We start from the raw sequence: 26259 nt of genomic DNA on the forward strand, positions 1-26259 counted from the left end.
TTGTTTGTTTTTCAAGACAGGGTTTCTCTGTATAGCCCTGGCTGTCTCGGAATTCACTTTGTAGACCAGGCTGGCCTTGAACTCAGAAATCCGCCTGCCTCTGCCTCCCGAGTGCTGGGAGTAAAAGTGTGCGCCACCACGCTCAGCTTTGCTGAGGCTCTTAACAGTGTTTGATGATTTATTATTTTTTAAAAATGGATTGTGTGTGCTTTTTGTAGCACACCTAAAACCCTGGGCCTAAGGTGTGTAGCTTTGTGGTAGAGTGTATGCTTAACACATGTGAGCCCTTATGGTCAATCTTTAGCCCCCAAAAGCTCGACTACAAAACCTCAAGCAACAAAAAGTTTTTTAAAAAAGTTAATTAACCCAAGTTTTATCTTTTAAAGGGTTTATTTTAAGTTAAAGTCTCACTCTGCAACTCTGGCTGACCTGACACTCATCATATAGACCAGGCTAGCCTCGAACTCACAAGATCTGCATCCGCCAGTCTCTGTCTCCTGAGTGTTGGGATTAAAGGCCTGTGTTACCACACCCAGCTATAAATTTTTATATTTAGGTCTCTGATCCATGATGGGCTGTTTTTAACACAAAGTGTAAAATTAAGATTGGCTTGTTTATTTTTACATTGCTGAAAATATGATTCTTTATCCTTTGAATTACTTTTGGACTATTGTTAAAAACCCTTGGCCCTACTTATTCCTCCCATTTCTGCACTGTTAATTCCAACCTTAGGTCTGTGTTTCTATCATATGGTGTCATCATTGCAGCTGTGTAAACCTTAGGAGAGTTTGATACTTCCAACTTTTTTTTCACCCAAAATTGTTTCAGCCACTTAAAATCCTTTGCTGTTCTATAAAATCTATGGAATGTTGGTTTCTCTCTCTAAATCCTTTTGGGATTTCCCATTTTCTAGTGTCTTTCTCAAGCTTTTTCTTCAGAGACTTGAAGATTTCATCATAAAGGTCTTTCACCTTGTGGGTTAGGTTTAATTCCAAGATTGTGCCTTTGATGCTGCTGTACATGGGCGTTTGTCCGTGATCTCTTTCAGCACTTTTGTTGTTGGTGTAGAGAAAGCTACTGATTTGTTGGAGTCAATTATGTATCCTCCCACTTTGCTGAAATGATTGATGGTTTCTAGAGGCTTTCTGGGGAATTTTGAAAGTCTTACTGTAAAATGTCATATCATCTGTGAATAGGGATAATTTGATTTCTTTTTCTGTTTTTATTCCTTTAATTGCCATCTTTTCCTTTATTGTTCCAGTCAGTACTTCCAGCACGTAATGAAAAGGAGTAGGATGGTGGGCAGCTTCGTCTGCTTCCTGACTATAAACTTGCTTCAAGTTTTTCCCCATTTAGGATAAAGTTGCCTGTGGGATTTGCCATGTGCTTTATCATGTGGAAACAAGGTACCCTCTAGTCTCTTTTCTTTAGGGCTTTTATAAAAGCATATTGGATTTTGTCAAAGGTTTTTTTTCTGTATCTGTAGAAATGACAGTGTGATTTTTCTCTTTAAGTCCATTTGCATTACTTAATACATTTATCGGCTTATGCATGTTGAATCAGCTCTTCCAGGAATAAAATGAACTTGATCATGGTAGATGATCTTTTTATGTGCTTGTATTCAGTTTACTAGTATTTTATTGAAGATTTTTGCCTCTTTGTCCATTAGGGATATTGGTCTGCAGGGGTGTGTGTGTGTGTGTGTGTGTGTGTGTGTGTGTGTGTGTGTGTGTGTGTGTGCGTGCGTGCGCATGTGTGTCTGTCTGTCTGTCTTGGATACTGGCTTTATAGAATGAGTTTGGGAGTGCTCCGTCTGTTTCTGTTTTGTGAAGCGTTAAGTACTCTGTAGTTCTTTGAAGTCTGGTAGAATTCTGTGGCTCCATCTGAGCCTACATTTCTTTTTCAATCAGAAGACTTTTTATTACTGTTTCCATTGCCTTCTTTGTTATTGTTCTGTTTAGGTTACTAGCCTCCTCTTGGTTGTTTAAATTCATCCATTTCTTTTAGGTTTTTCATCTTAATGGGACATAGGTTTTCAAAGTATTCTCTAATAATACTCTGTATTTCTTTGGTGTCTGTTGTAATGCTCCAATGTTTGTTTTGGACTTTGGTATTATGTGTCATCTCTTTCTTTTTTGTGGTTATTTGGGCCAATGATCTGTCAATCTTTCAAAGAAAAAAACTTAGATTCATTGTTTGTTTGTTGTTTTTTTTGTTTTTACTTCATTAATTTCTGCCTTGATTTTGTTATTTCTTGCAATCTACTTGTATTGGATTTGATTTTTTTTTTCAATTTTTAAAGTTATATCATTAAATCATTTATTTGTTCTCTGATTCTTTTTTGCACTTAAGGCTGTAAATTTTCCTCTTAGAGATGCTTTTAACATGTTCTAGTAATTTAGTTGTGTTATGTTTAAATTTTCATTTAGTTCCAGGAATATTTTGATTTCTTCTTTGATCCATTCATCATTCAGTAAGTAATGAGTTAATAGTCACATGTTTGCACACTTACTAGAGTTTTGTTTGCTTTTAATTTTAAGTTTTATTGCATAATGGTCAGATAGTATACAGAGGATTATTTCAGTGTTTCTGTATTTGTTAAGGTTTGCTTCATATACCAACATGTGGTCTATTTTAGAAGAGCTTCCATGTGCTTCTGAATAGGATATGTATTCTTTGACATTTAGGTACACTATTCTGTAGCAACCTGTTAGGTCCATTTGATGTAAGATGCCATGTAATTCTGTTTAGTTTTTTGTTTTGTTTTGTTTTGTTTTTTTGTCCAGATGGTCTATGTATTATAAAAAGTTCATCTAGGTAGTGCTTTTTTTTTTTTAGATTTATTTATTATTATACATAAGTACACTGTAGCTGACTTCAGATGCACCATAAGAGGGCGTCAGATCTCATTACGGGTGGTTGTGAGCCACCATGTGGTTGCTGGGATTTGAACAAAGGACCCTTGGAAGAGCAGTCAGTGCTCTTACCCGCTGAGCCGTCTCACCAGCCCTAGGTAGTGCTTTTTAGGGAGCACTTATATAGAAGTAGTTGGTTTGATGGGAGAATGCTGTTTTGGCCATTCATGCTGTTTTTGACCTGGGCATATAGGCTTTATTTTGTGTGTGTGTGTGTGTGTGTGTGTGTGTGTGTGTGTGTGTGTGTGTGTGTCTCATGTGGTAATCTGGCCTTCCTTAGAAGTAGTTGGTTTGATGGGAGAATGCTGTTTTGGCCATTCATGCTGTTTTTGACCTGGGCATATAGGCTTTATTTTGTGTGTGTGTGTGTGTGTGTGTGTGTGTGTGTGTGTGTGTGTGTCTCAGTGTCTCATGTGGTAATCTGGCCTTCCTTAGATTGGGCCAGTGCAGAAGATGCATGACTTGAGCTAGGCCAGGTAAAACTGGTAGATAAGCTGTTTAATTTAGACCATGGAAAGATAGGTCCCAAACTAAAGATGGGTCTAGAGCTAGGCCAGGCAAAATGGTGGGGATCACAAATGAAGAAGGTTCACAACCACAGGTCTGGAGCCAGGCTTGTAGATTTCCTGATGGCAGAGGGATGGAGTAAAGATGGGAGAGGGGAAAAGCAATTTATCTATGAAAGGAGGTGGCTTGCTTACAAACAGGGTTCACTGCTCAGGTCAGAACTAGCTTATGGTCTGGCAGATGGCAGAGAGTTAAGGTAAGGGCAGGAAAAGGGAAGTGACTTTTTGTTAATATAGTAAACCTGTATATATAAATTGGCTTTCTGACTTTGTATCCCATGACCTTGCTAAACTGACTAATTAGTACTAAGATTTGAAGATTTGTATGAATCCTTGTTTATGTGTGTTTTAAATTTAAGTAGACAATGTCTTTTGAAGATGATTTTTCTTTTTTCCTGCATGTATGTTCTTCGTTGTATTCTTTATCTTATGAAACTGGTTAATGAGTCTAGTACAGTAGTCTAGCTGAGGGTGATGAGCATTATTTTCTTTTTTCTTTTTTTTTATTAGATATTTTCTTCATTTACATTTCAAATGCTATCCCCAAAGCTCCCCTATACCCTCCTCCCACCCTGCTCCCCAACCCACCCATTCCTGCTTCCTGGCCCTGGCATTCCCCTGTACTGGGGCATATGATATTTGCAAGACCAAGGGCTCTCCTTTCATTGACTAGAGACACAGCTCTTGGGGGTACTGGTTAGTTCATATCGTTGTTCCTCCTGTAGGGTTGCAGACCCCTTTAGCTCCTTGGGTTCTTTCTCTAGCTCCTTCATTAGTGGTCCTGTGTTCCACATTATTTTCTTTTCTGGTACCTAATATTAATGTGGGAAACATCCAGTCTTTCTTCACTTTATATGATGTTAGCTGTAGGGTGTTCTTGTTGTTGTCCTCTTAATGGAGTTTCTATTTGTTCCTAGTTTCATAATTTCTTCAGGTGTTAGTTTTTAAGAATGCTGTTTGCATCAAGTAATATGGTCATGTAATTTTTCTCTAAACCAGCACTATGGTAGATAATGTTCACATGTGTCTTAGTCAGGATTATGTTACTGTGAAAAGACACCATAACCAAGGCAACTCTTTTTTTTTTTTTTTTTAAGATTAATTTATTTATTGTATGTAGCTGTCCCCAGATACTCCAGAAGAGGGCATCAGATTTCGTTACGGATGGTTGTGAGCCACCATGTGGTTGCTGGGATTTGAACTTGGGACCTTTGGAAAAGCAGTTGGTGCTCTTAACCATTGAGCCATTTCACCAGCCCCCCCCCCCCTCAAGGCAACTCTTATAAAGGCAAATATTGTCATTGGATCTGGCTTACAGTTTCAGCAGTTCAGTCTGTTATCATCATGGCAGGAAGCATAGCAACATCCAGGCAGACATGGTGCTAGAGAAGGAGCTGAGAGTTCTATGTCTTGATTTGAAGGCAGGCAAAAGGATACTGTCTTCCACAGGCAACCAGGAGAGGCTTTCATTCCACACTCGTTGGAGCTTGAGTACTAGGAAACCTGAAAGTCTGCCTACATAGTGACACACTCCTACAAGGCCACACTTAATAGTGCCACTTCCCATGGGCCAAGCATATTCAAACCATCACAACATAGTAGACCATATTTAAATAATTCATATAGAAGGCTATAGGGTGGAATAATGATTTTAAACTACCCAAGTGGCTAGCTTTTCAGGAAAAATAAATTTCTCACTTGGTGTGTTATATGTTATTGGATTAGATTTGTTAATATTTTACCAAATTTTTCATTTGATTCTATAAATGTACTGGCTAGTCATGTCAACTTGACATACAAATGAGTTACCCGTAAGGAGGGAACCTCAACTGAGAAATGCCTCCATGAGATCCTTCATAAGGCATTTTCTTAATTAGTGATTGATGGGAGAGGACCCATCCTGGATTCTATAAGGAAGCGGGCTGAGCAAGCATGGGGATCAAGCTAGTAAGCAACATCCCTCCATGGCCTTTGCATCAGCTTCTGTTCCAGGTTCTTACCCTGTTTGAGTTCCTGTCCTGAGTTCTTCAATGATGAACAAATAAACCCTTTCTCTCTAACTTGCTTTTGGGTCATGGTGTTTCACTGCAGCAACAGGGACAATAGGGAATATTGTTGTTGTTGTTTTTTCTGGGTAATGCTTTTAACTATTCATATTCTGAGTAATTCTGTCCTCAAAATGAATCAGAGGTATTTCTTTTTCTATCATCAGGAAGAACTCTTGTAGAATTGGTGTTACTTCTTTAAATGTTTAGTTGACTTGTGAAACCATTTGAACTTGGATATTTGGTTCCATAAAGTTATTTTGTTTGTTTGTTTTTAAACCATGGACTTACTGTTCTTGAGTGTTCGTGTTACTGTTTAAGCTTGCATGTGTTCCAGTAGTAGTTATTTATTAAAAGATACATTTAGAAGGGCAGGTTCTGGTACTGGATAGCTGTGTGACCTTGAGAAGGTACCTCAGCTTTAAGCTCTTTGGTCCTTAATTTATTCATCTGAAGAACTAAGAGTTAGACTTATTTGTCTCTAATGTATTTCGCCCTCTACTTTTTGAATTTTATAATTCTGATTGGATGATAGTGTATGTGTTTGAAGTTGATGTGAAAACCCTTAGTGTCTGTTTCTTGATTTGTCTGTCATTCATTGAGCATTAGTTAACTTTGCCTTTCAACATATATTTATATTTTCTTCTAATAATTTTATGAACAAAAATAGAATTATTCCTGTTTCTATAATTGTATATAATAGACTAGGTATATAAAATAATTTTTATATTATTCCTAAGAGGATGTAAATTGTTAATTTTTAATGTTTTCCGTTTGAAATTTAGTACCATGTGAAATGCATTTCCATTTAAGCAATATCTGTTTAGTCTTCATGATTTTTTTAAAGTCATACTTTTTTCCTACTTACTACAGATAATGTGAGCATTTTATGTAAACATTCTTTTTTCAAAAGTGTCATGTTGTTGTACATTCTGTCATTTGTTGGCTAAAGCAAAGTGGAGGTAGCATACAGATTTACTGCCAAGGAAGCACTGACTTGCAGGCTGCAGCTGGAGGATTTTACGTAGGCACCTGTGGGTTTGAGTGCGTTCAATATACAGGCTGCAGTAGGAGGCTGGCACTGACTCTGCTGACTCCAGTGCACTCCTCGATGCTGTTCTGCTGATTCCCCTACTGTCCAGAAGACAGACAAAATGGTGCAGCAAGCTCAGGACTTGGGGGAAAAGAACCGTCAGTATGATTCAGAGGTGGGTCTGCTACACTGATCAGAAAAGAGATTGCTTAACAAGTCTAGAGGCTCAGGCAGAGATCGGCATGTCAGATTTCCGTAGCTCTTTTAATATTTGATGATGACCATTTAGGAATGAAACTATTACAGTTGTGAAATCTGCATGCCCTCTGTGTGTAGAGGTTCTGCTATATTTCATGTATAACATTAGTAAGTGCATACATGGTAGCTTACGAACAGATTTGTTTTATAAAATGTATGTGGCTGGTGTGTATATATATATATATATATATATGTGTGTGTGTGTGTGTTATGAAAGGTTTTCTTTTCCTACTAGTATTAGCTTGGCTTTGTTTTTAAGTAAACTCTTAGTGGGTTTTGTATTTTCTCTGCTGCATATTTGTTTGAGTTCTTGCCAATGTTTCTTTCCTTATATTGTTCATTTTATAATAGAAGAAATCATTCTCCAGTGAGACAGGGAAAAACATCAGTAGGATGAGCACTAGAGTTGGCACTTCATATTTTATTGATGACTGTAATGCAGTGAGTTCGCATTGCACATAGTCATGACTGAAATGATTACCTCTTCTGTGAAAGCAAAATGTTTGTAAGAACGGCCATGTTGACAGTGAGTGTGAAATAAAGGAGAGGAAGGAAGTAGGACAAGTAAAATTTCACTGTTGTTGGCTTCCTAAGCTATCTCAGTATTGATCCCAGACTGTAGTGTTAGAAGCACTAGTGAAACAGTTTAACATTGAACGCTAAAAATCATGAAGGCTTAGTCCCACTCCCTACAAAGCACTTTACTTCTGTATGTGTATATTTTGGGTTTCTTTAGCTGCCTGTAACTAAGGAGTGTCCAGTTGAGACTGTAGACATTTTCTTAAGCCACACCCAACAGATTCTTCTTTTTTATGCTTTGGCTACTATTTTAATCCTGTGCTGATTTGTGACTATCATCTGTGGGATGACTTTTGAGTTTTAAAAAGAATATATGATATTCACAAGCTCTAGCTTAAGACGGTTTAAACATTTGAGTTGTTTTACTAGCACAGAAAATCAGTATGTTTCTTGGGCAGCATTTTCTCTCGCTGAGAGGAAGACTGCTTGTGAGATTCCATGATGACTTTATGGCACGGATTCTGATCACGTAGATAACAATGATGCTGGTATATTATTTTGGTCACTTAGTGTTGTGGGTAAGAAAGTCCAAGTCCAGGTTTTCTTATTTGAGCAAATATTTATTGAGACATTTTAAATACTAGATTTTTATGTGGTATTAAGACATGTAATGCAGACAGACTGATTTTTAAATCTATTTATAATGTTTTATTCCATAGTAAGGACATTTGTATGTGATTAGAATTAACAACTGTATGTCTGTCTGCTACTATGTTAGATTACCTCACCCACTTTACTGAAGACAGGAATAATACAGAGTCAGCATCAATCTTAGTAGTCTGCAGAGTGCACTTATGCACTCTCAAGAATAGTTTCTTTTAGACAGAGCAAATTAGCTCTATTGCCTCAGAAATTAAAAAAAAAAATCTGTGGTATAATTCTGTTTTGTTTTTTTATGAACAACAAAAAATATGGTATTTTTATGTGCCAAAATTTATGACAGCAAATAGTTAACTATAGAGTGAAACATACTGTATTATTAGAATGTTTCATGTATCCAAATGTTATATAACCCTGATGGAATGTTGCAGATGAAACAAAGAAATCTGATTGGTTCCTCACAAGAAACAGCAGCCTTGAAATCTTTTTTAACCAGAGGCTTCCACAGCAGCCTGGGTGCTTAGCTCTAGCATCACAGTGACAACAGATGCCTTGGAGAAATTGAGGTTCTGAGGCCCCTACTTAATTCTTTTCTTTGAATAACCTGCAGGCTTTGTTCTTGTCAGCAAACAACTCTTTCCCTTTGTTCTTACTAAGAGAGTGTTATGTCTTACTAAATTAATAAACTTTCTAGATAGCACTATTTATTGAAAGAAGACTCTCTTCAAAAATAGCTTCAAGTGATAGAATGGGTTAATGAGTAGCAATTTTTAGGACATTCATGAAGTATGAATGAGTGGAATTTGTTGAGAGACGGAGGAGAACATGGTGAAAAGTTGGAAGAACAGAATACTAACAGAAACTGCTCAACCCCACCATTCTCCATTACAGTAAAACTGCATTAAGTAGTTGCCTTTTAAAGTGATATTTAGGAAGAACACACTATAATTGCTATTCAAAGAATAGGATGCTGCAAGCTGAAAGCAATTGGAGAATTTTTTTTCCATTTTTTATTAGGTATTTAGCTCATTTACATTTCCAATGCTACACCAAAAGTCCCCCATACCCACCCACCCCCACTCCCCTACCCACCCACTCCCCCTTTTTGGCCCTGGCGTTCCCCTATACTGGGGCATATAAAGTTTGCGTGTCCAATGGGCCTCTCTTTCCAGTGATGGCCGACTAGGCCATCTTTTGATACATATGCAGCTAGAGTCAAGAGCTCCGGGGTACTGGTTAGTTCATATTGTTGTTCCACCTATAGGGTTGCAGATCCCTTTAGCTCCTTGGCTACTTTCTCTAGCTCCTCCATTGGGAGCCCTGTGATCCATCCATTAGCTGACTGTGAGCATCCACTTCTGTGTTTGCTAGGCCAATTGGAGAATTCTTGCTCTTTCCTGGCAACTATAGAAATATTGAGATGGGGGAATAAAAATATCTTAGCTTTCATATATTTATTATTGGTTTATTATTGGCTAGATCATTTGCTGGGCTGTACCTTAAATCACAGTAACAAAGATGCCACACTCTGTTTTTAACAGAAAATATTTAAAACATTTCTTAGAAAAATATTTTTTGTTTTGTTTGTGTTTTCAAGACAGTTTTTTTTGTTTTTTTGTTTTTTTTGGTTTTTTGTTTTTGTTTTTGTTTTTGTTTTGTTTTGTTTTGTAGCTCTGACTGTCCTGAAACTCACTCTGTAGGCCAGCCTGGCCTCAAACTCAAGAGATCTGCCTGCCTCTGCTTCCCCAGTGCTGGGATTAAAGGCATGTGCCACCATGTCTAGCAAAAATTTGTATCTTTTGGCAGTATTAGGTTAACGTTATAGAGTCTGGGAGAGGGACAATTACTATGAGCCAGGATCAGTATCTAAATAAAGACATCAAATTATTTTGAAATTGACAAAAATCATAAAAGAAAGCATATTTTAAAAGGACTCTGATACAGGTATTTCCATAAGCACCAACTCTATCATACAGGTTCCATTCTGTGCTTATTTTGTAAGTTATCTGATGTGCTAATAGAGTTGGGCTGAAGGCAGCTGGCTGGAAGGGTCACAAGCTAAAAGCAAACTGGCGGGCAAGGATTAGTAAATTTGCAGTAGAGCTAGATGTAATTAAGATGCCCATTTGTTGAGAGAGGGTTTTATACAGTGAGATGATGATGAGCTCAGACCATAAATGAATACTTTTATCAAAGGAAAATGTATAGTTTTTTTATAGCTTAAAAACTTAAGACTTTATAACGTTTATAACGTTTGTAACGTTTAACCAAACAAGGAAATCTCTTGTTGCAGTTTATTTACCTGTCATTGATATTGTGTAATTCTAAAGCTGAGGTAGTTTTTGAGGGTATTGTTTATAATTTTTTTCAAAATGATATACAGTTAAGGTATAACAAAAGAGGAGGAACTTGTTATCGTCTCAGAATTAAGGGAATTGGGGGAGAAGTTTCTGAGAGTTCTATGTATTTATTAGCATTTTAGATTAGTATACACTAAAGGTAGAAGAAAATAATAGGACAAAATTAGAGATAAGACTTCAGGTATAGTTTTCAAAATGACAGTACCCATAGATCTTTATTTTAGGAAATATTTTTTAATTAATTTTTACACTCCAGATTTTATTCCCATCTCCACCCCACTCCACCCTCTGACTGTTCCACATACCATACTTCCTCCCCATGACCCTGTCTCCATGTGGATGTCACCCCCACCCCATCTGACCTCTAAACTCCCTGGGGCCTCCACTCTCTTGAGGGTTAGGTACATCATCTCTGAATGAAAATAGACCTGGAAGTCCTCTACTGTATGTGTGTTGGGGGCCTCATATCAGCTGGTGTATGCTGTCTGTTTGGTGGTCCAGTGTTTGAGAGATCTTTGGAATCCAGATTAATTGAAACTGCTGGTACTCCTACAGGGTCACCCTTCTCCTCAGCATCTTTCAGCCTTTCCCTAATTCAACAACAGGGGTCAGCTGCTTCTGTCCATCGGTTGGGTGCAAATATCTTCAATTGACTCTTTCAACTGCTTGTTGGGTCTTCTGGAGTGTGGTCATTCTAGGTCCCTTTTTGTGAGTGCTCCATAGCCGCAGTAATAGTGTCAGGCCTGGGAATCTCCCCTTGAGCTGGATCCCACTTTTGGATCTTCTTTTCCTCTGTCTCCTCTCCATTTCAATCCCTGTAATTCTTTCAGACAGGAACAATTATGGATCAGAGATGTGATTGTGGGATGGTACCCCCATCCCTCACTTGATGCCCTGTCTGCCTTCTGGAGGTGGGCTCTGTAAGTTCCCTCTCCCCAATGTAGGGCATTTCATCTAAGGTCCCCCCCCTTTGAGTCCTGAGAGTCTCTCACCCCCCAGGACTCTGGTGCATTCTGGAGGGTCACCCCAACCTCCTACCTCCTGAGGTTGCCTGTTCCCATTCTTTCTGCTAGTCCTCAGAACTCCTGAGGTGGAGGCAGAAGGATTAGGAGTTCAAGAGCATATTATGCAAAGTACTTAAAACACATGTATGGATTGGAATTTAGAATGCTTGTTTAACATGTACAGAGCGCTGGATTTAGTCTCAGCCACCACATAAATCTGGTGAACTAAGTCTGAACAAAGCCTAGCATGGCCGAGCAGAACAGTTTCTCACATGGCAGCTAGGAAACCTGCTTTGGTGGACTTTCTTTTCATTTTTTTCTGGTTTTTTTTCTTCCCTTTTTATCCTATCTGGATCCCTAGGCTATGGCATGAAGACATATTTAAGGGTGGTCCCTCATCCTAAAAGCTAATCCTTTTTGGAAACTTTCACCCAGCTGCATTCAGAGATATCCTTTACTAATCATAGATGCTTTTTAATCAAATCAAGTTGTTCATCAAGATTTCAGTTCTGAATTCATTCAAGTGAAGAACTACAATAGAGTTAGGCCTGAATAAGAGAGCAAGAGAGAGTTTCATGTTTGGATATTATGAGCTTTGCGAATAATTGATATATCCAAGTGGAGCTTTGTAAAGGATTTTATTTGTAAGAAACATTAAATATTAGTCTTTTCTGTTCTGTCAAGCACTGTAAAACATTTATTTACAACAAGGACCTCACATCTTTACATTACACCATCTTGTAAAACCTTTATGCAAATGTTTTAAGCCCCTTTATTTGGTACAATTTTTGTTTACACAAAGACGATGCTGTATTCTCAGAACTTACACTAATTACTTACACTAATGACACATTCCCCCTTTCCTTCATTGCCTTTGTACCATTCTTTTAAAACTAAGGAATTGCAAAAGACTGTGAGGTTGTGCTCTAGCCAATGTGGAAAAGATATTTTAGTCGATATTAGACTAAAAGCCAAATGACCTTTCTGTCCCAGTGTGCTTGCTCTTCTGCATTGCTGAGTAACAGTGCCTTCTGATAAGAAGCGAAGTTTTGCCTTGTTGAGACACTTTAATTGGAGTGGTGGTCTTATTTGCTGAGACCCTGAATTTATTTCTAACAGGTAGACAGTCTTTTCCAATTAATAAACATATAGTTGATTAGGAGTTCACCCAGTAGAGTAATGGATTTGAATTTATGTAGGAGAGAAATAGTAATCTATTAAGGCAAAAATTCATTTATATTGCATAGGGTTTTGTTGAAGATTGAGTGGTGTACATATGTAGCACTCTTCGGCCATTTTTCTTGGGTTTCTTTGGGATCTAACATGTGGCTTCTTCCAAAAACTTATAACCTTGTTTTCATATGAGGAAGACATCAGAAAATTGTAATTGAGGAACATTCCTCAAAACATTAAAGTCTAAGAAACTGTCAGTCTGAGAGTCCTATGGAGACATGGTGTCTAAATGTAATTGGCTATTCTAGAACACAAAAAAGACATTAGATAAAACTAAGGGGAACTAAATAAAATATAGATTCATTAGTTGTAACAGATGATTATAGAAGGAACTAAGTGAAGGGGTTGTGGGTTCCCCCTGTGCTGTTGTAGCAGCTTTTCTGTAAAAAAAAAAACACACACACACACCATATCATCATATTTCCCTGTCTCACTGAAACTTTAAAGCCTTGGAGCAGTATGTCCCTATTTCCTGGAGTCCTTGACAACTATAATTTTGTCCTTTTAGTTAGTTCAACATATAAATGAGATAATATAGTATTTTTCATTCTGGGGCTGATTTACTTTAGTTAGCATTGTCCATGTTTTTTGTAAGTGACAAGATTTATTGCTTTTTAAAGTCTGAGTAGTAGTGCTTTGTAGGTTTTTTAAAATCCATCCATCCATTCATGAGCACTTTAGTTGATTCTGTATCTTACTTACAATAGAAAACGCTGCAATGAACATGACACTACATATATCTCTTGCATATAGTGATTTAATTTCTGTTGATACACTTCATTTGGAACTACAGTTTTTAAGTTTTGAGGAACCTTAATATTGTTTTCAAAAATGTCTAAAGTTGTATTTTGTCTGATATAAATAGTTGTTGTTAGTTGTATCAGACTAACATCCAAACAGTTAAAAAGAAAGTCTGTCATAACTACAAAATGTCCTCATATATATTGAGTAGAGATATTCAGTGTGACTGCCTCTGGGTTACTAACACCCCCATCAGTAAACCGATACCAGCTCTCTGTAAGTAAATCCAATATTAGAGTAGCCAACCTGCTTTCCTTTGGTTACTGTTTATACACAGTTTTCCATTCCTTTCACAATTTCAGCTTATTTGTGTCCTTACTGCTAAAATGAATCTCTCTTCAGGCAGCATACAGTTAAATTTTTTTCCCTCCATTAACTACTTTTTGTCTGTTGATTGGAGAGTTGATATTTACATAGCTATTGATAGATAATGAATTACTATTGCCGTTTTGTTAGTTTTCTTACTTTTATCGTTCCTTTGTTCATTCTTCTTGCTACTTTCTTTGATATTTTAATATTATTATTTTCTTAGGATATTCTTTCTCTTCTGTGTTTACTTATTACCTTTTTCTTTTTGATTACCATGAAGTATCTTTAGTTTAAGCTCATAACATCAAACACATAAAGAATATATACTTTAATTTCTCATTTTATTAATACCATAGTTTCCAAATGTACAATTTTACACAGTCAATTTACCAATAATGTATAAATTGTATGAACATGGATATATCCTTGGAGGAAACTTATTGCTGAAATGCTGCCTTTGACCTATAGGCAGCTATTTTCAAAGTATGATAACTAAATATTTTAAAAACATTTTTATCTTAACTTTTAAAAAATATTTTTAATTTATTACTGTATGTGAGTACCCTATTTGCATGTATGCCTGCATGCAGAATAGGGAATTAGAAAAGGACATCAGATTAAATAGACAGTTGTGAGCTACCTTGTGGTGCTTGGAATTGAACTCAGGACCTCAGGAAGGACAACTGGTACTTTGAACCACTTATCCATCTCTCTAGCCCAGAAAGATCTTTTGTTTACAATTAAAAGTTATTTATCTAACATCATTACAGAATCAGTGTATTCAAAATTTGACTATCTTCTAACTTTTACAGATTTATAACTTTGTTTTTATGCTGTTATTTAACACATTTTCATCTCAACTGGATGATTTTCCTTTATTTTTTATAAGATAGGCTTAGTGGTGATGAACCTACAGAAACTTTTGTTTATATGGGAACATTTTCTCATCTCTCCTTTGTTTCTGAAGGACTGAAGTATTCTTGGTTGGAAGTTTGTTTTCTTTCAGAACTTTGGACATATCATGGTAGTTAATATCTTTGTCTATGGATTTTTATCAACCACTTACATAGTTGTTTCTTGCTAATGTAGAATGGAGGTAGGTTTCAAGGCCAGCCTGTACTACATAGATTCTGTCTCCAAAACACAACTGAAATACAGTGAAGCATGGTGACCGACACCATAATCAAAATAAGCAACAATGAAAACAAAATACAAACAGAAAACTCTTTGTCTTTGTCTTTGCTTTGAGAATATAATTATAGTATATCTTGGTAAAGGTATCTTTATATTGGATGTTTGGGCTTCATGGATATGAATGCTTATTTCTGTAGATTGTGGACTTTTTCTATTACTGTTTCTTTAAGTAGATATTCTTTACTCCTTTCTCTTCATGTGTGCATTGGTCTGCTTTGTAATACTCCTTGCATCCTATGTTCCCTCTTTTTGTCAGGATGACCTGTGAACTCACTGATTCTTTCTTTTCTTTGATTAAATATGCTCTATGAAAAATTTGAGTTCAGAAATTGTGCTGATTAGTTCAAACTTCAATGATTTATTTTGAGACAGCTTTTCCCTGCGTAGCCAAGGCTGCTTTCAAACTCTTGTGATCCTTCTTCATCCTCCCACCAAATAGTAGGTTTAGAGGTATGTGATACTGTGCCTGCCTCATGTGTGACTTTTTTTTTAATTCCTGTTTCTCAGTTTCTCATTTTGTTGAAGTATTGTTTACCTGATTTCATTTTGTTATCTGTGTTTTCTTGTGGCTTGCTGAATTTCTTTATGATTATTATTTCAAAGTCTTGATCAAGTAGTTCATAGTTCTGTTTATTTAGGATGTTTTTAAGTTTTGTTCCTTTGGTGGTGTCACATATCTTATTCATTACCCTTATGGCCTTGTATTGGTTTTATGTTTGCAGAAATAAGTGTCTATTCTGCCCCTTATGGATTGGATTTTGCTGAGAAAGTTCTTTACCATTTAGCTCATGCAGAGATTCTAGGCAGGCTGTCTGGCTGTATCTATAGATAGGTAGGATTGCTGCTAGATTTTCTAGAAAGTTGCTTAGTATGTGAATCAACAGGGTAGTGGGCCAGGTTTCTGGGTCTACAAGGACTTACTTAGAACTTGAGTCTGTGAAAGTGTCATGGAGTTTGAGTCTGTATTGAATGAGTCTGTTAGTATGGTCTGGAAAATCGATGAATATGAACAAATGATAGAGACAGTAGACAAATTCATGCCCTGTCATGAAAAAGAGATTCGTGTTTAAAGCATACAATAAAAAGTCTGGTGCAGCCTCATAATATGAAGTCAAGCGCAGCTCTGCATGAGATGGGGCCACACAGCCTTTCCTACTGTGATTGCAGCTATCCTGAACACAGTGCATGAGATAATTCCTTGAGGACTGAAAAGGAAGGAGCAGTGAGAACATTGTGGGGGAAGTCTGAACCATTCATGAATTTAGGATTTTCTTTTCCTCTGATATCTGCTAGTTAGAGCTTACTGCAGCTAAATGGCACCAGGCTATAGACAGAGAAATCTTCAATAGAAGCTTTCTAGATCTGATTAGAGGAATGGAAAAGAGTATTTCTCACGCAGGGAGATCATATAGAAGTCCTCCCTAACCTCCTTGTTTTCTTTTCTTCTTGCTCTGTCTGTCCATCTTGTTATTGAAGGTGAGAACCCACATAAGATAAAATTCTGAGAGGAGAACCTTCTCTAATAGTAGAGCTGTTTACTACAGTTCGTTTTCTAAGAATACCAGGAAACTGGAACATACTGAGGACTGTAGAGGAGACCTCAAGAAAAGAAGATGAGAAACTTATAAACACTAAGGTTCACACCTAATCTTTACAGTTGCTTTGACCATAATTATCATATGAAAGAGTTTTAAGATTGATCCTAGAGATCACTGACCAAAACATAGACCAACCACTGGATGGCACATAGGCAAGATAGGTGAGAATAAAACTGTGAATAAAAGCTTTCAAGAGTGGAGTTCACATTTTCCAGATAAAGAAGTCTTGAGGCCCCAAGGAGTGGGGAGGTCTGGTGGGATGGGGTTGAGGGACATCCTCTTGGAGATGGAGGGGGTGGGGGGAAATAGAAGGGTGGGATGAAGAACACCTCTTGGAAATAGAAGGGTGGGATGAAGAACAGTCAGAGAGCAGACCAGGAGAGGGATAACGATTAAAGAATTAAAAAAGAGAGAAAGAAAGAAAAAGAGAAGGAAAGACTTAAATCATAATTTAAAATATTGAGATCGCTCAGATTTATTCTAAAATTACACACAAAGATTAACAAATTAATATAAAATTGATGTCCAGAGAACTAGGAAATACCAGTTTATAAAGGAAAAGATAATAGTTGTTAATATCTGGGTGAGTAAGTGAAATTACTAGACAAAGATGACTTATAAAAATGTTTGAACAGGCCGGGTGTGGTGGTGCACACCTTTAATCCCAGCACTCAGAAGGCAGAGGCAGGTGGATTTCTGAGTTCGAGGCCAGCCTGGTCCACAGAGTGAGTTCCAGGACAGCCAGGGCTATACAGAGAAACCCTGTTTCAAAAAACCAAAAAAAAAAAAAAAGAAAAAGAAAGAAATGTTTGAACAGCAATTATATGAACTTTCTCAAAATGACAAAAGTTTTAATGAGGAAATAGAAGACAAAAAAGGAATCTAATAGAAAATTTAAAACTAAAAAAAAAAAAAGAAAAAAAGAAATTTAAAACTAAAATATAATAACCAAAGAAAAAAGGTACTTTGTAGGATCATCTAATGGGATAGAGTTAGCACAGGAATCTATGACCTTGAAATCATATAAATACAAATTATCAAGATCTACAGAGAAACAAACAAACGGGGAGCCTCAGAGATACGTAAAACAGAAACAAAAGGTCAACATTTGTGCCATTGTAGTTCCAGAAGAAGAGAAATAGAAATATTATTTAAACAATAGCTGAATGTTTGTCATATTTATCAAAAGAAACTCACTGAACCTTAAACAGAAAAATGTAAAGAAATTCATATCCAGTTACTGTTGATTAATCAATCAATTAAAATATAAAACCAAAGGTCTAGAAATTAATCTGAGAAAAATGAAACAGGAGTTTCCAGAATTGCAAAGATTAGAAGATATGACAATGAGCTGCAGATGTCACTCAAGTGATTGTGTTTCACTGAGCATGTACAAGGTCTTGCCTCCCACACACAGAGTAGCAAAAATAGGATAGAAACAAGATTACACAACCAAATAGCCAGTGGAATATTTTAACTTCACTCATTTTTGAATAAATCAATTTGCTTTTTAAGGTCTGTTATATTTAGAAGAGAGTACACACATACACATGACTCACTTATGCAGGTGGGGAGAGCAAACATTATACGTATGTCATCTCAATTGCTTATCCACCCTACATTTTTGCAAGAGGTGTCTAACTTGACTGGAAGCTTACTGTTTAGCCAGGCAGGCTGGTTATTGAACCCTCAGGGTTGGCATTTCTATGCCCATTCAGTGCTAGAGTTAATAGGTCCTTGTTCTGGTGCAGCAAGTATCTTAGCTACATAGCCATCATCCCAGTTTCAATTTTACTATTAATAAGGGAAATACAAGTTAAACGAAAATCTTGAAGATTTTTGGGCATTTTGGATATTAATTCATGAACGTCTGACATGAAAGACCTCTTTAGAGGGTTAAAATAACAACACATTCTAACTTTGAGTTGGTCCAGTTAAAATGTCATGTGTTGCCAGGTGTGGTGGCACACACCTTTAGTCTTAGCACTTTGAGGCAGGCAGATCTCTAAATTCAAGGCTAGCTTGGTCTGCAAAGTAAGTTCCAGAACAGCTAGGGCTACACAGAAGAAAAAAAAAAAAAAACCCGACTTGAAAAACTAAAATAAATAAATACATAAAATAAAATATCAAACATTAAAAAGAATCTGTAAAATTGTTTATTTAGAATGTAGAGTTAAAATGATGTAAACATAGACATTTCCTTAAAAATAACTAGAAGTTTTTAAGTCTCTTTAGTTCTTAATTTATCCTTTGACAATTTTGCACACCTGTAACACATTCATCCTTTCATGGTCTCTCTTCTTCCTCCCACCCCCATCAGTACTTCACCTTCTTCTCACCAAGTCACCATCACACTTGTACTTCTTTTTGTTTTGTTTTTATTTTGCTTTGTGATATATTGGTTTTAAACAGGGTCGCTCATGTGTGGCATGGGTGTGAGGCTATCTCCCTGGAGCGTGAATTAACTAATCAAGGGCTACATCACTTAAGACAATGATTTCCTAGCATCCAGCAGCCCTTGACTGCTTTTAGTGTCCTGGATAAGGTGGGAACCCATGTACCTCTCTCCTATCTATGTCTGACATTTTTTCCCTGACTCAGTCTTATGCAGCCTTACAAGACTGAGCAGCAGCAGCAGCTGTTAGGAGTTTATGGGTATCTTTGCTGTCATGCCCTTAAGTGGATGTTTTATGGCATTCTTCTCTGTTGTTTGTTTCCTACATGTTTTGTGCCTCTCTTTTTTATGTTTCCTGGGCCTAGAGAGGCCTACTCAATGCAGAGCATGCTACTTAACAATCATTCATTGTTAGCCCCTTGACTTGATTTAACAGCTGTTTGCTCTAAAGAGAAACTTCCTTGATTAAGGCTGAGGACAGTATTAGTCTGTGGACATAAACATAAATATGTTCAATAGCAGAATAGTAGTAAATTTTCCCTAGGACTTACCAGCCATGGACCTTTGACTATGTTAACACATGAACTTCCTCCTACAGAGTGGCTCTCAATTAGAAATCAGCTGGTTACTACCATAATACTTGTGCCATTATTACAGTGGTAAGCACCTCTTGCCCAGCAAGATGGTGTTACAGCATGCAAGGTCTAAAGCTGTAAAGTACCATTGTTGACTTTCATCCCCTTGCTACCTGTATAGCAGCTTCCAGCATTGTGAAAAATTTGAGTTTTAATTTCAACCAAGGCAGATAACTCATTCTGGAATAATAATGTATAGGAACCTTTTTGCTTTAATTTTTTGTCTTATTATATTAAAGGAAAGATTCTTTGGTTTTTCAAGACAAAGTTTCGTTTGTCTAGCCCTGGTTGTCCTAGAATCTACTCTGTAGATCATAATTAATGGCCTCAAACCACTCTGCCTTTTGAGGGATTAAAGGGGTACACCACCACCTAACTTAAAGGAAAGATTCATAACCTTGTATTTCAAGTAGTCTTTTGTTTTCTTAGCATGTTTATCAGGTATATAATATTTGAACTGTGTTTATTTTTAAAATGTTTTTATACTGACACAAATACAGCTTTGTGTTGCATCGTTTGATTTGCTGCATTATTTTAAAAATCTTGCTAGTAGCAGAATATTAAGTTACCAAGCTCATAATAGACTCAAATATAAATATTTCCTGCCAATTATTTTCTATATTTACAACTATTATATTTATGAAATCAATTAACTGATGCTGACCCTCATGGTACTGTAAGACCCCGGATGCTGGGCCTCCGCTCAAGTCCCAGGATGAGCTGGCCAACACCCCAATGTCCGGAGAGAAAACCACACCTGATGCAAACTGCAAGAGGTTTTATTATCAGCCTCGCAGGGCAGGGGAGTTCAACCCTGAGCGGTGACAGGAGGGGGCTTTTAACAGCTAGCTGAGAAATTGGGAGGAGTTGGGAGGAGAGTGTCCTTGGTGAAATTTACAAGGCAGGAGTGGGGAGTGAGTTCTTTCCGAATTGTCATCTCTGTGTCCTCGGCACAGGAAGGCAGGCATCTCTGGTTGTAAAGTATAGAAACAAAAAGGCTTTTTGCTGGCTATAGAGAAAAAAGAACTTCTTTCTAGCTGTACTTTTAAAGATCAGGGAAAACAAGCTTGGGGAAATGTCCTAGGGGCTCTACCTTTCAGGGAGAAACGCTTTAAGCCAGGGTCTCACAGTACCTACTACATAGGTCCTATACAACAGAATAAAAATTGATAAATTATACTTGATATATATTAGTCACTGATACATAGGGTAAATGTACTCTTAAAAACTTTATTTCCATAATAAATTTAAATATAAGCCCTGCATTTAAAAAGAGGTAAACGTCAAGACAAGCTCTCTAAGCAGCAGAAAAGAGCATGGATGACAGAATAAAAGTAGCGTTTCTCTTGAAGCAATCCCACTAAAATCAGGGACTAGACAAGGCTGCCCACTCTCTCCCTACCTATTCAATATAGTGCTTGAAGTCCTAGCTAGAGCAATTTGACAACAAAAGGAGAACAAGAAGATACAAATTGTAAAGGAAGAAGTCAAAATATCACTATTTGCAGATGATATGATAGTATATATAACTGACCCTAAAAATTCCACCAGAGAACTCTTAAACCTGATAAACAGCTTCAGTGCAGTAGCTGGATATAAAATTAACTCAAACAAATCAGTGGCTTTTCTCTACACAAAGAATAAACAGACTGAGAAAGAAATTAGGGAAACAACACCCTTCACAATAGTCACAAAAAATATAAAATACCTTGTATGACTCTAACTAAGGAAGTAAAAGATCTGTATGACAAGAACTTCAAGTCTCTGAAGAAGGAAATCAAAGATCTCAGATGGAAAGATCCTGTGCTCATGGATTGGCAGGATTAATCTAGTAAAAATGGCTATCTTGCCAAAAGCAATCTAAAGATTCAATGCAATCCCCATCAAAACTCCAACTCAATTCTTCACTGAGTTAGAAAGGGCAATTTGCAAATTCATCTGGAATAACAAAAAAACCTAGAATAGCAAAAACCATTTTCAACAATAAAAGAACCTCTGGTGGAATCACAATGCCTGACCTTAAGCTGCACTACAGAACAATTGTGATAAAAACTGCATGGTACTGGTACAGGGACAGACAAGTAGATCAATGGAATAGAATTGAAGATCCAGAAATGAACCCACACACCTAAGGTCACTTGATCTTTGACAAGGGAACTAAAACCATCCAGTGGAAAGAAGACAGCATTTTCAACAAATGGTGCTGGCACAACTGGCAGTTATCATGTAGAAGAATGCGAATTGATCCATTCTTATCTATCCTTGTACAAAGCTCAAGTCTAAGTGGATCAAAGAACTCCAAATAAAACCAGAGACACTGAAATTTATAGAGGAGAAAGTGGGGGAAAGCCTCAAAGATATGGGCACAGGGGAAAAATTCCTGAACAGAACAGCAATGGCTTGTGCTGTATGATCAAGAATCGACAAATGGGACCTCATAAAATTGCAAAGCTTCTGTAAGGCAAAAGATATTGTCAATAAGACAAAAAGGCCACCAACAGAGTGCGAAAGAATTTTTACCAATCCTAAATCTGATAGGGGACTAATATCCAATATATACAAAGAGCTAAAGAAGCTGGACTCCAGAAATTCAAATTACCCCATTAAAAAATGGGGTACAGAGCTAAACAAAGATTTCTCAACTGAGGAATACTGAAGGGCTGAGAAGCACCTGAAAAACTGGTCAACATCCTTAATCATCAGGGAAATGCAAATCAAAACAACCTTGAGATTCTACCTCAGACCAGTCAGAATGGCTAAGATCAAAAATTCAGGTGACAGCAGATGCTGGCGAGGATATGGAGAAAGAGGAACACTCCTCAATTGTTGGTGGGATTGCAAGCTTGTACAACCACTCTGGAAATCAGTCTGGCGGTTCCTCAGAAAACTGGACATAGTACTACCGGTAGATCGAGCAATACCTCTCCTGGGCATATACCCAGAAGATGTTCCAACTGGTAAAAAGGACACATGCTCTACTATGTTCATAGCAGCCCTATTTATAATAGCCAGAAACTGGAAAGACCCCAAATGTCACTCAACAGAGGAATGGATACAGAAAATGTGGTACATTTACACAATGGAGTACTACTCAGCTATTAAAAACAATGAATTTATGAAATTCTTGGGCAAATGGATGTATCTGGAGGATATCATCCTGAGTGAGGTAACCCAATCACAAAAGAAGTCACTTGATATGCACTCACTGGTAAGTGGATATTAGCCCAGAAACCTAAAATACCCAAGATACAACTTCCAAAACACAACAAAATCAAGAAGGAAGACCAACTTGTGGATACTTCATTCCTCCCTAGAATAGGGAATAAAATATCCATGCAGAGACAAAGTTTGGAGCTAAGACCAAAGGATGGACCATCCAGAGACTGCCCCACCCAGGGGTCCATCTCATAATCAGCCACCAAATGCAGACACTATTGCGTACACCAGCAAGATTTTGCTGAAAGGACCCTGATATAGCTGTCTCTTGTGAGGCTGTGCCAGTGCCTGGCAAATACAGAAGTGGATGCTCATTGTCATCTATTGGATGGAACACAGGGCCCCCAGTGGAGGAGCTAGAGAAAGTACCGAAGGAATTGAAGGGGTCTGCAACCTTATAGGTGGAACAACAATATGAACTAACCAGTACCCCCAGAGCTGGTGTCTCTAGCTGCATATGTAGCAGAAGATGGCCTAGTTAGCCATCATTGGGAAGAGTGTCTTGCAAACTTTATATGCTCCAGTACAGCCAGGGCCAGAGTGGGTGGGTAGGGGAGCAGGGCAGGGAGAGGATATAGGGGACTTTTGGGATAGCATTTGAAATGTAAATGAAGAAAATATCTAATAAAAAAATTGAAAAAAAGAGTAGCATTTCTTAAACCTGCCCATAATTGTTGCTTCTTATTTCTATTATGTTAGAAATAAGTGGAAGTTATTTATTGAGTCTTTAGTACATTTTAAATTTGATGGAAATGAAAAGAAATCTGTGTGTAACTTTAGACCACTATGTTAACACTTTAGCTTTCTTTAGTTTGATTTTTGGTTTGCTATTTAACTCAGGCTGACTCTATGTTGTCTAGGTTTACGTGAAACAGTTAATCTCTACAGCCCCTCTGCTTCAACCTCCTGAATCCTAGGAGTATAGACGTGCACCATGAAGCATGGATTGTAGGCTGTTCTTGTTTTCTTTTAGTTGGTTGGTTGGTTGTGTTTGTTTTTGGTTTTAATTTTCATATACTTTATGGAATTCTAAATCTATTTTCATCTGTCATGAGTCACTTTGTTTCTATATAATATGATATAATATAATATAATTATTTATGAACTTATATTTGCTGTAGTTTTAAAAAATGTATAAAGAGATATATTTTTGTTTCTTAAAAAATTAAAATATGGATAGTGAAATGAGTATTGCCACATAATTTTTAAAAATCATGAGTAAAATATCTTCAGGATTTGTCTACTTGTATCTCTTATTGAATCACTTGCAGTTTACTGATTTTTTTTAAAAAAATTAATCAAAGGCAGGCCTGTTGATTTTTTTTTAAATGTCTTATTGAACATTTTACTATAGTAAAACATACAGTTCTTGAAATTATTTGACATATTTTAGGCAAGCAATTGTCTGTCTTTTAAATATTGTTTAAAGGTCAGGGATTCTAAGCTAGAATGTTTTAAATAAACTTTGGAATCAATAAATTTCTTCATTCCTTCATGAGTATGTTTGGTGAAGGGGAAAAAAAGCTTTGTGTTTTGGATGTGAATGCAGACTCCTCCTTACAAGAGTAGAGGCAATAGCCATTGATTTACATAAGAAAATCCTAAGATTTTTTAATGATCTTAATTATAAGAAGTGAAAACAAGTAATACACATAGTAGTTTTATGATATAGAGGTCACTGGAATTATGCCAAACTCTTCATCTGTTTATGCTGTTTTTAATTTAATGCAGATGGAGGAAGCGAGGAACCACCGGATCGAAGACAGTCGAGTGTAGATTCTCGCCAAAGCCGCTCTGGGCAAGGTAAAAATTTCTCAGTGTCAGCTGTTCCTTCTTCATAACTTCATTTGGGGACTGGGATTTTGCTGGGTCTCTTTTAGGTATTGTAAGTTTTCACTTAATGTTTATTGATGTAATCCAGTGGGGCCTCATGTCACTTTTTAAAATGATATTAAGGCTTATTTTTTTCCCCAGAATTAATGGCAAATGTCTAGATGCTATTTTTTTAATCTTTGGAAAAGTAACAAATTAAAATTTTAACACCATCATTTGTTGGGAGTATAACAACATACTGGCTTTCCCCTTCTGCTCTCCTTTTTCTTCTCTCTCCCTTTGTTTCTTCCTTCCTTTCTTCTTTTTTTTTCAAGTCACAGTCTCATGTAGCTCTGACTTACCTCCAACTATGTAACGAGGCTGACCTTGAACTTCTGGTTGTCTGGCCTCTTCCTAAGTGCTAGAATTATAGGTGTGCACTACCACATCCGGTTTGTGTGGTACAGGGTAGGGGCTGTATGGGTCTCACAACTGAGCTACAACTCCAGCCCTTCATATAGTATTTTAAACTTTTCATCAATATATTTGTTGTCATAGTTATCTGAGAAGAAATGATAAAATTGCTGTATTATTTTAGATTCTTTTATTCCCCCTTTCTATTTAATTTTTGGCTTTTTATTAATTTTTTCTGATAAGGCTACTATTCAGTTTTTCTTTTATTTTTCGGATTATTATATAATCACATCATTTCCTCCTTTCCTTTCCTAAACTTTTCCTCTCTCTCTCTCTCTCTCTCTGTGTGTGTGTGTGTGTGTGTGTGTGTGTGTGTTATTCAGTCTGTATAATTTTACTTGTATGTATGTTTTCAGGGCTGAACCAGTTGGTGTTCTCTTCTCTGGGGTAGATTATTTCTTCCACTCTCAGCACTCCTTGGTTGTCTGTAGTTTTGTGTAGGGTTGAGGCAAGGTGGCCTGTCTCCAGTACACTTTGGCACAGCTCATGCTTAGGCAGTCATGCTGGTGCAGTGTCATGAGTACAGCTTCTGACATTCCTAGGAGACAGTGTTTCATAGTGAGCTTCCTGATCCTCAGGGTCTTACAATTTTTCCATCCCTTCTTCCTAAAATTTCCCTGAGCCTTAGGTATGGTAGTTTTTCTGTAGATGTATTCATCAGGACTGGGCTCCATAATAACTCTGTGTTGTGATTGGTTGTAGTTCTCTGTAATGGTCTTCATCTGTTGGAAAAAGAAGTTCTTTTGATGATAGATGAGAAGTACATTTATGTGTGGGTATAAGGACAAATATTTAGAGGGTAGTTAGGGATTATGTGGTTTAGTAACCATACTGTTAACTATCTACCTTTTTAAAAAAAATCCTCTACTTTACCTATATTGTAGGTGTATTATAGTTTCTCTTGCAAGATCTTTTACTAGACTAGTTCTGGGTAGTTGCGTAGGTTTCCAGTATCAAGCATAATTGCCCTCTTGGTGAGTGCTTCTTATGTAAACCTAGTTAGAGACCTGTTGGTTATCACCACGGTATGCTTACCACTACTGTTCTCTTAGGATAATTGTCCCATACTAGTTGTTGTTGTACATAGGTGTTATATCTGGGTAAGACTGTTGATTGCTTCCCTCCTTTGGAAGATTGCATGTGCCTTCTGGCAGTGTGAAAGCTTCAGGGAGAAAATATTTAGGTCAGTTCCAGCTAAGGGGCCTTTAGACCCTGTGTCTGACTGAAGTACA

At 37.1% G+C, this 26259-nt stretch overlaps 1 protein-coding gene across 10 annotated transcripts in view; it reads left to right on the top strand.

Annotated features, from left to right (window-relative positions):
- Positions 1-26259, top strand: part of Tanc2 (tetratricopeptide repeat, ankyrin repeat and coiled-coil containing 2) — a 339845-nt gene that overhangs the window by 59488 nt on the left and 254098 nt on the right. For all 10 annotated transcript variants that reach the window (XM_006534483.4, XM_006534482.4, XM_006534472.4 and 7 more), the window contains exon 3: positions 24473-24544. In XM_006534483.4, the coding sequence (XP_006534546.1) occupies positions 24473-24544 (72 nt within the window). The remainder of the gene's footprint in view (positions 1-24472; positions 24545-26259) is intronic.

This window comes from Mus musculus, chromosome 11, assembly GCF_000001635.26.
Source record: "Mus musculus strain C57BL/6J chromosome 11, GRCm38.p6 C57BL/6J".
Lineage (NCBI taxonomy): Eukaryota > Metazoa > Chordata > Mammalia > Rodentia > Muridae > Mus > Mus musculus.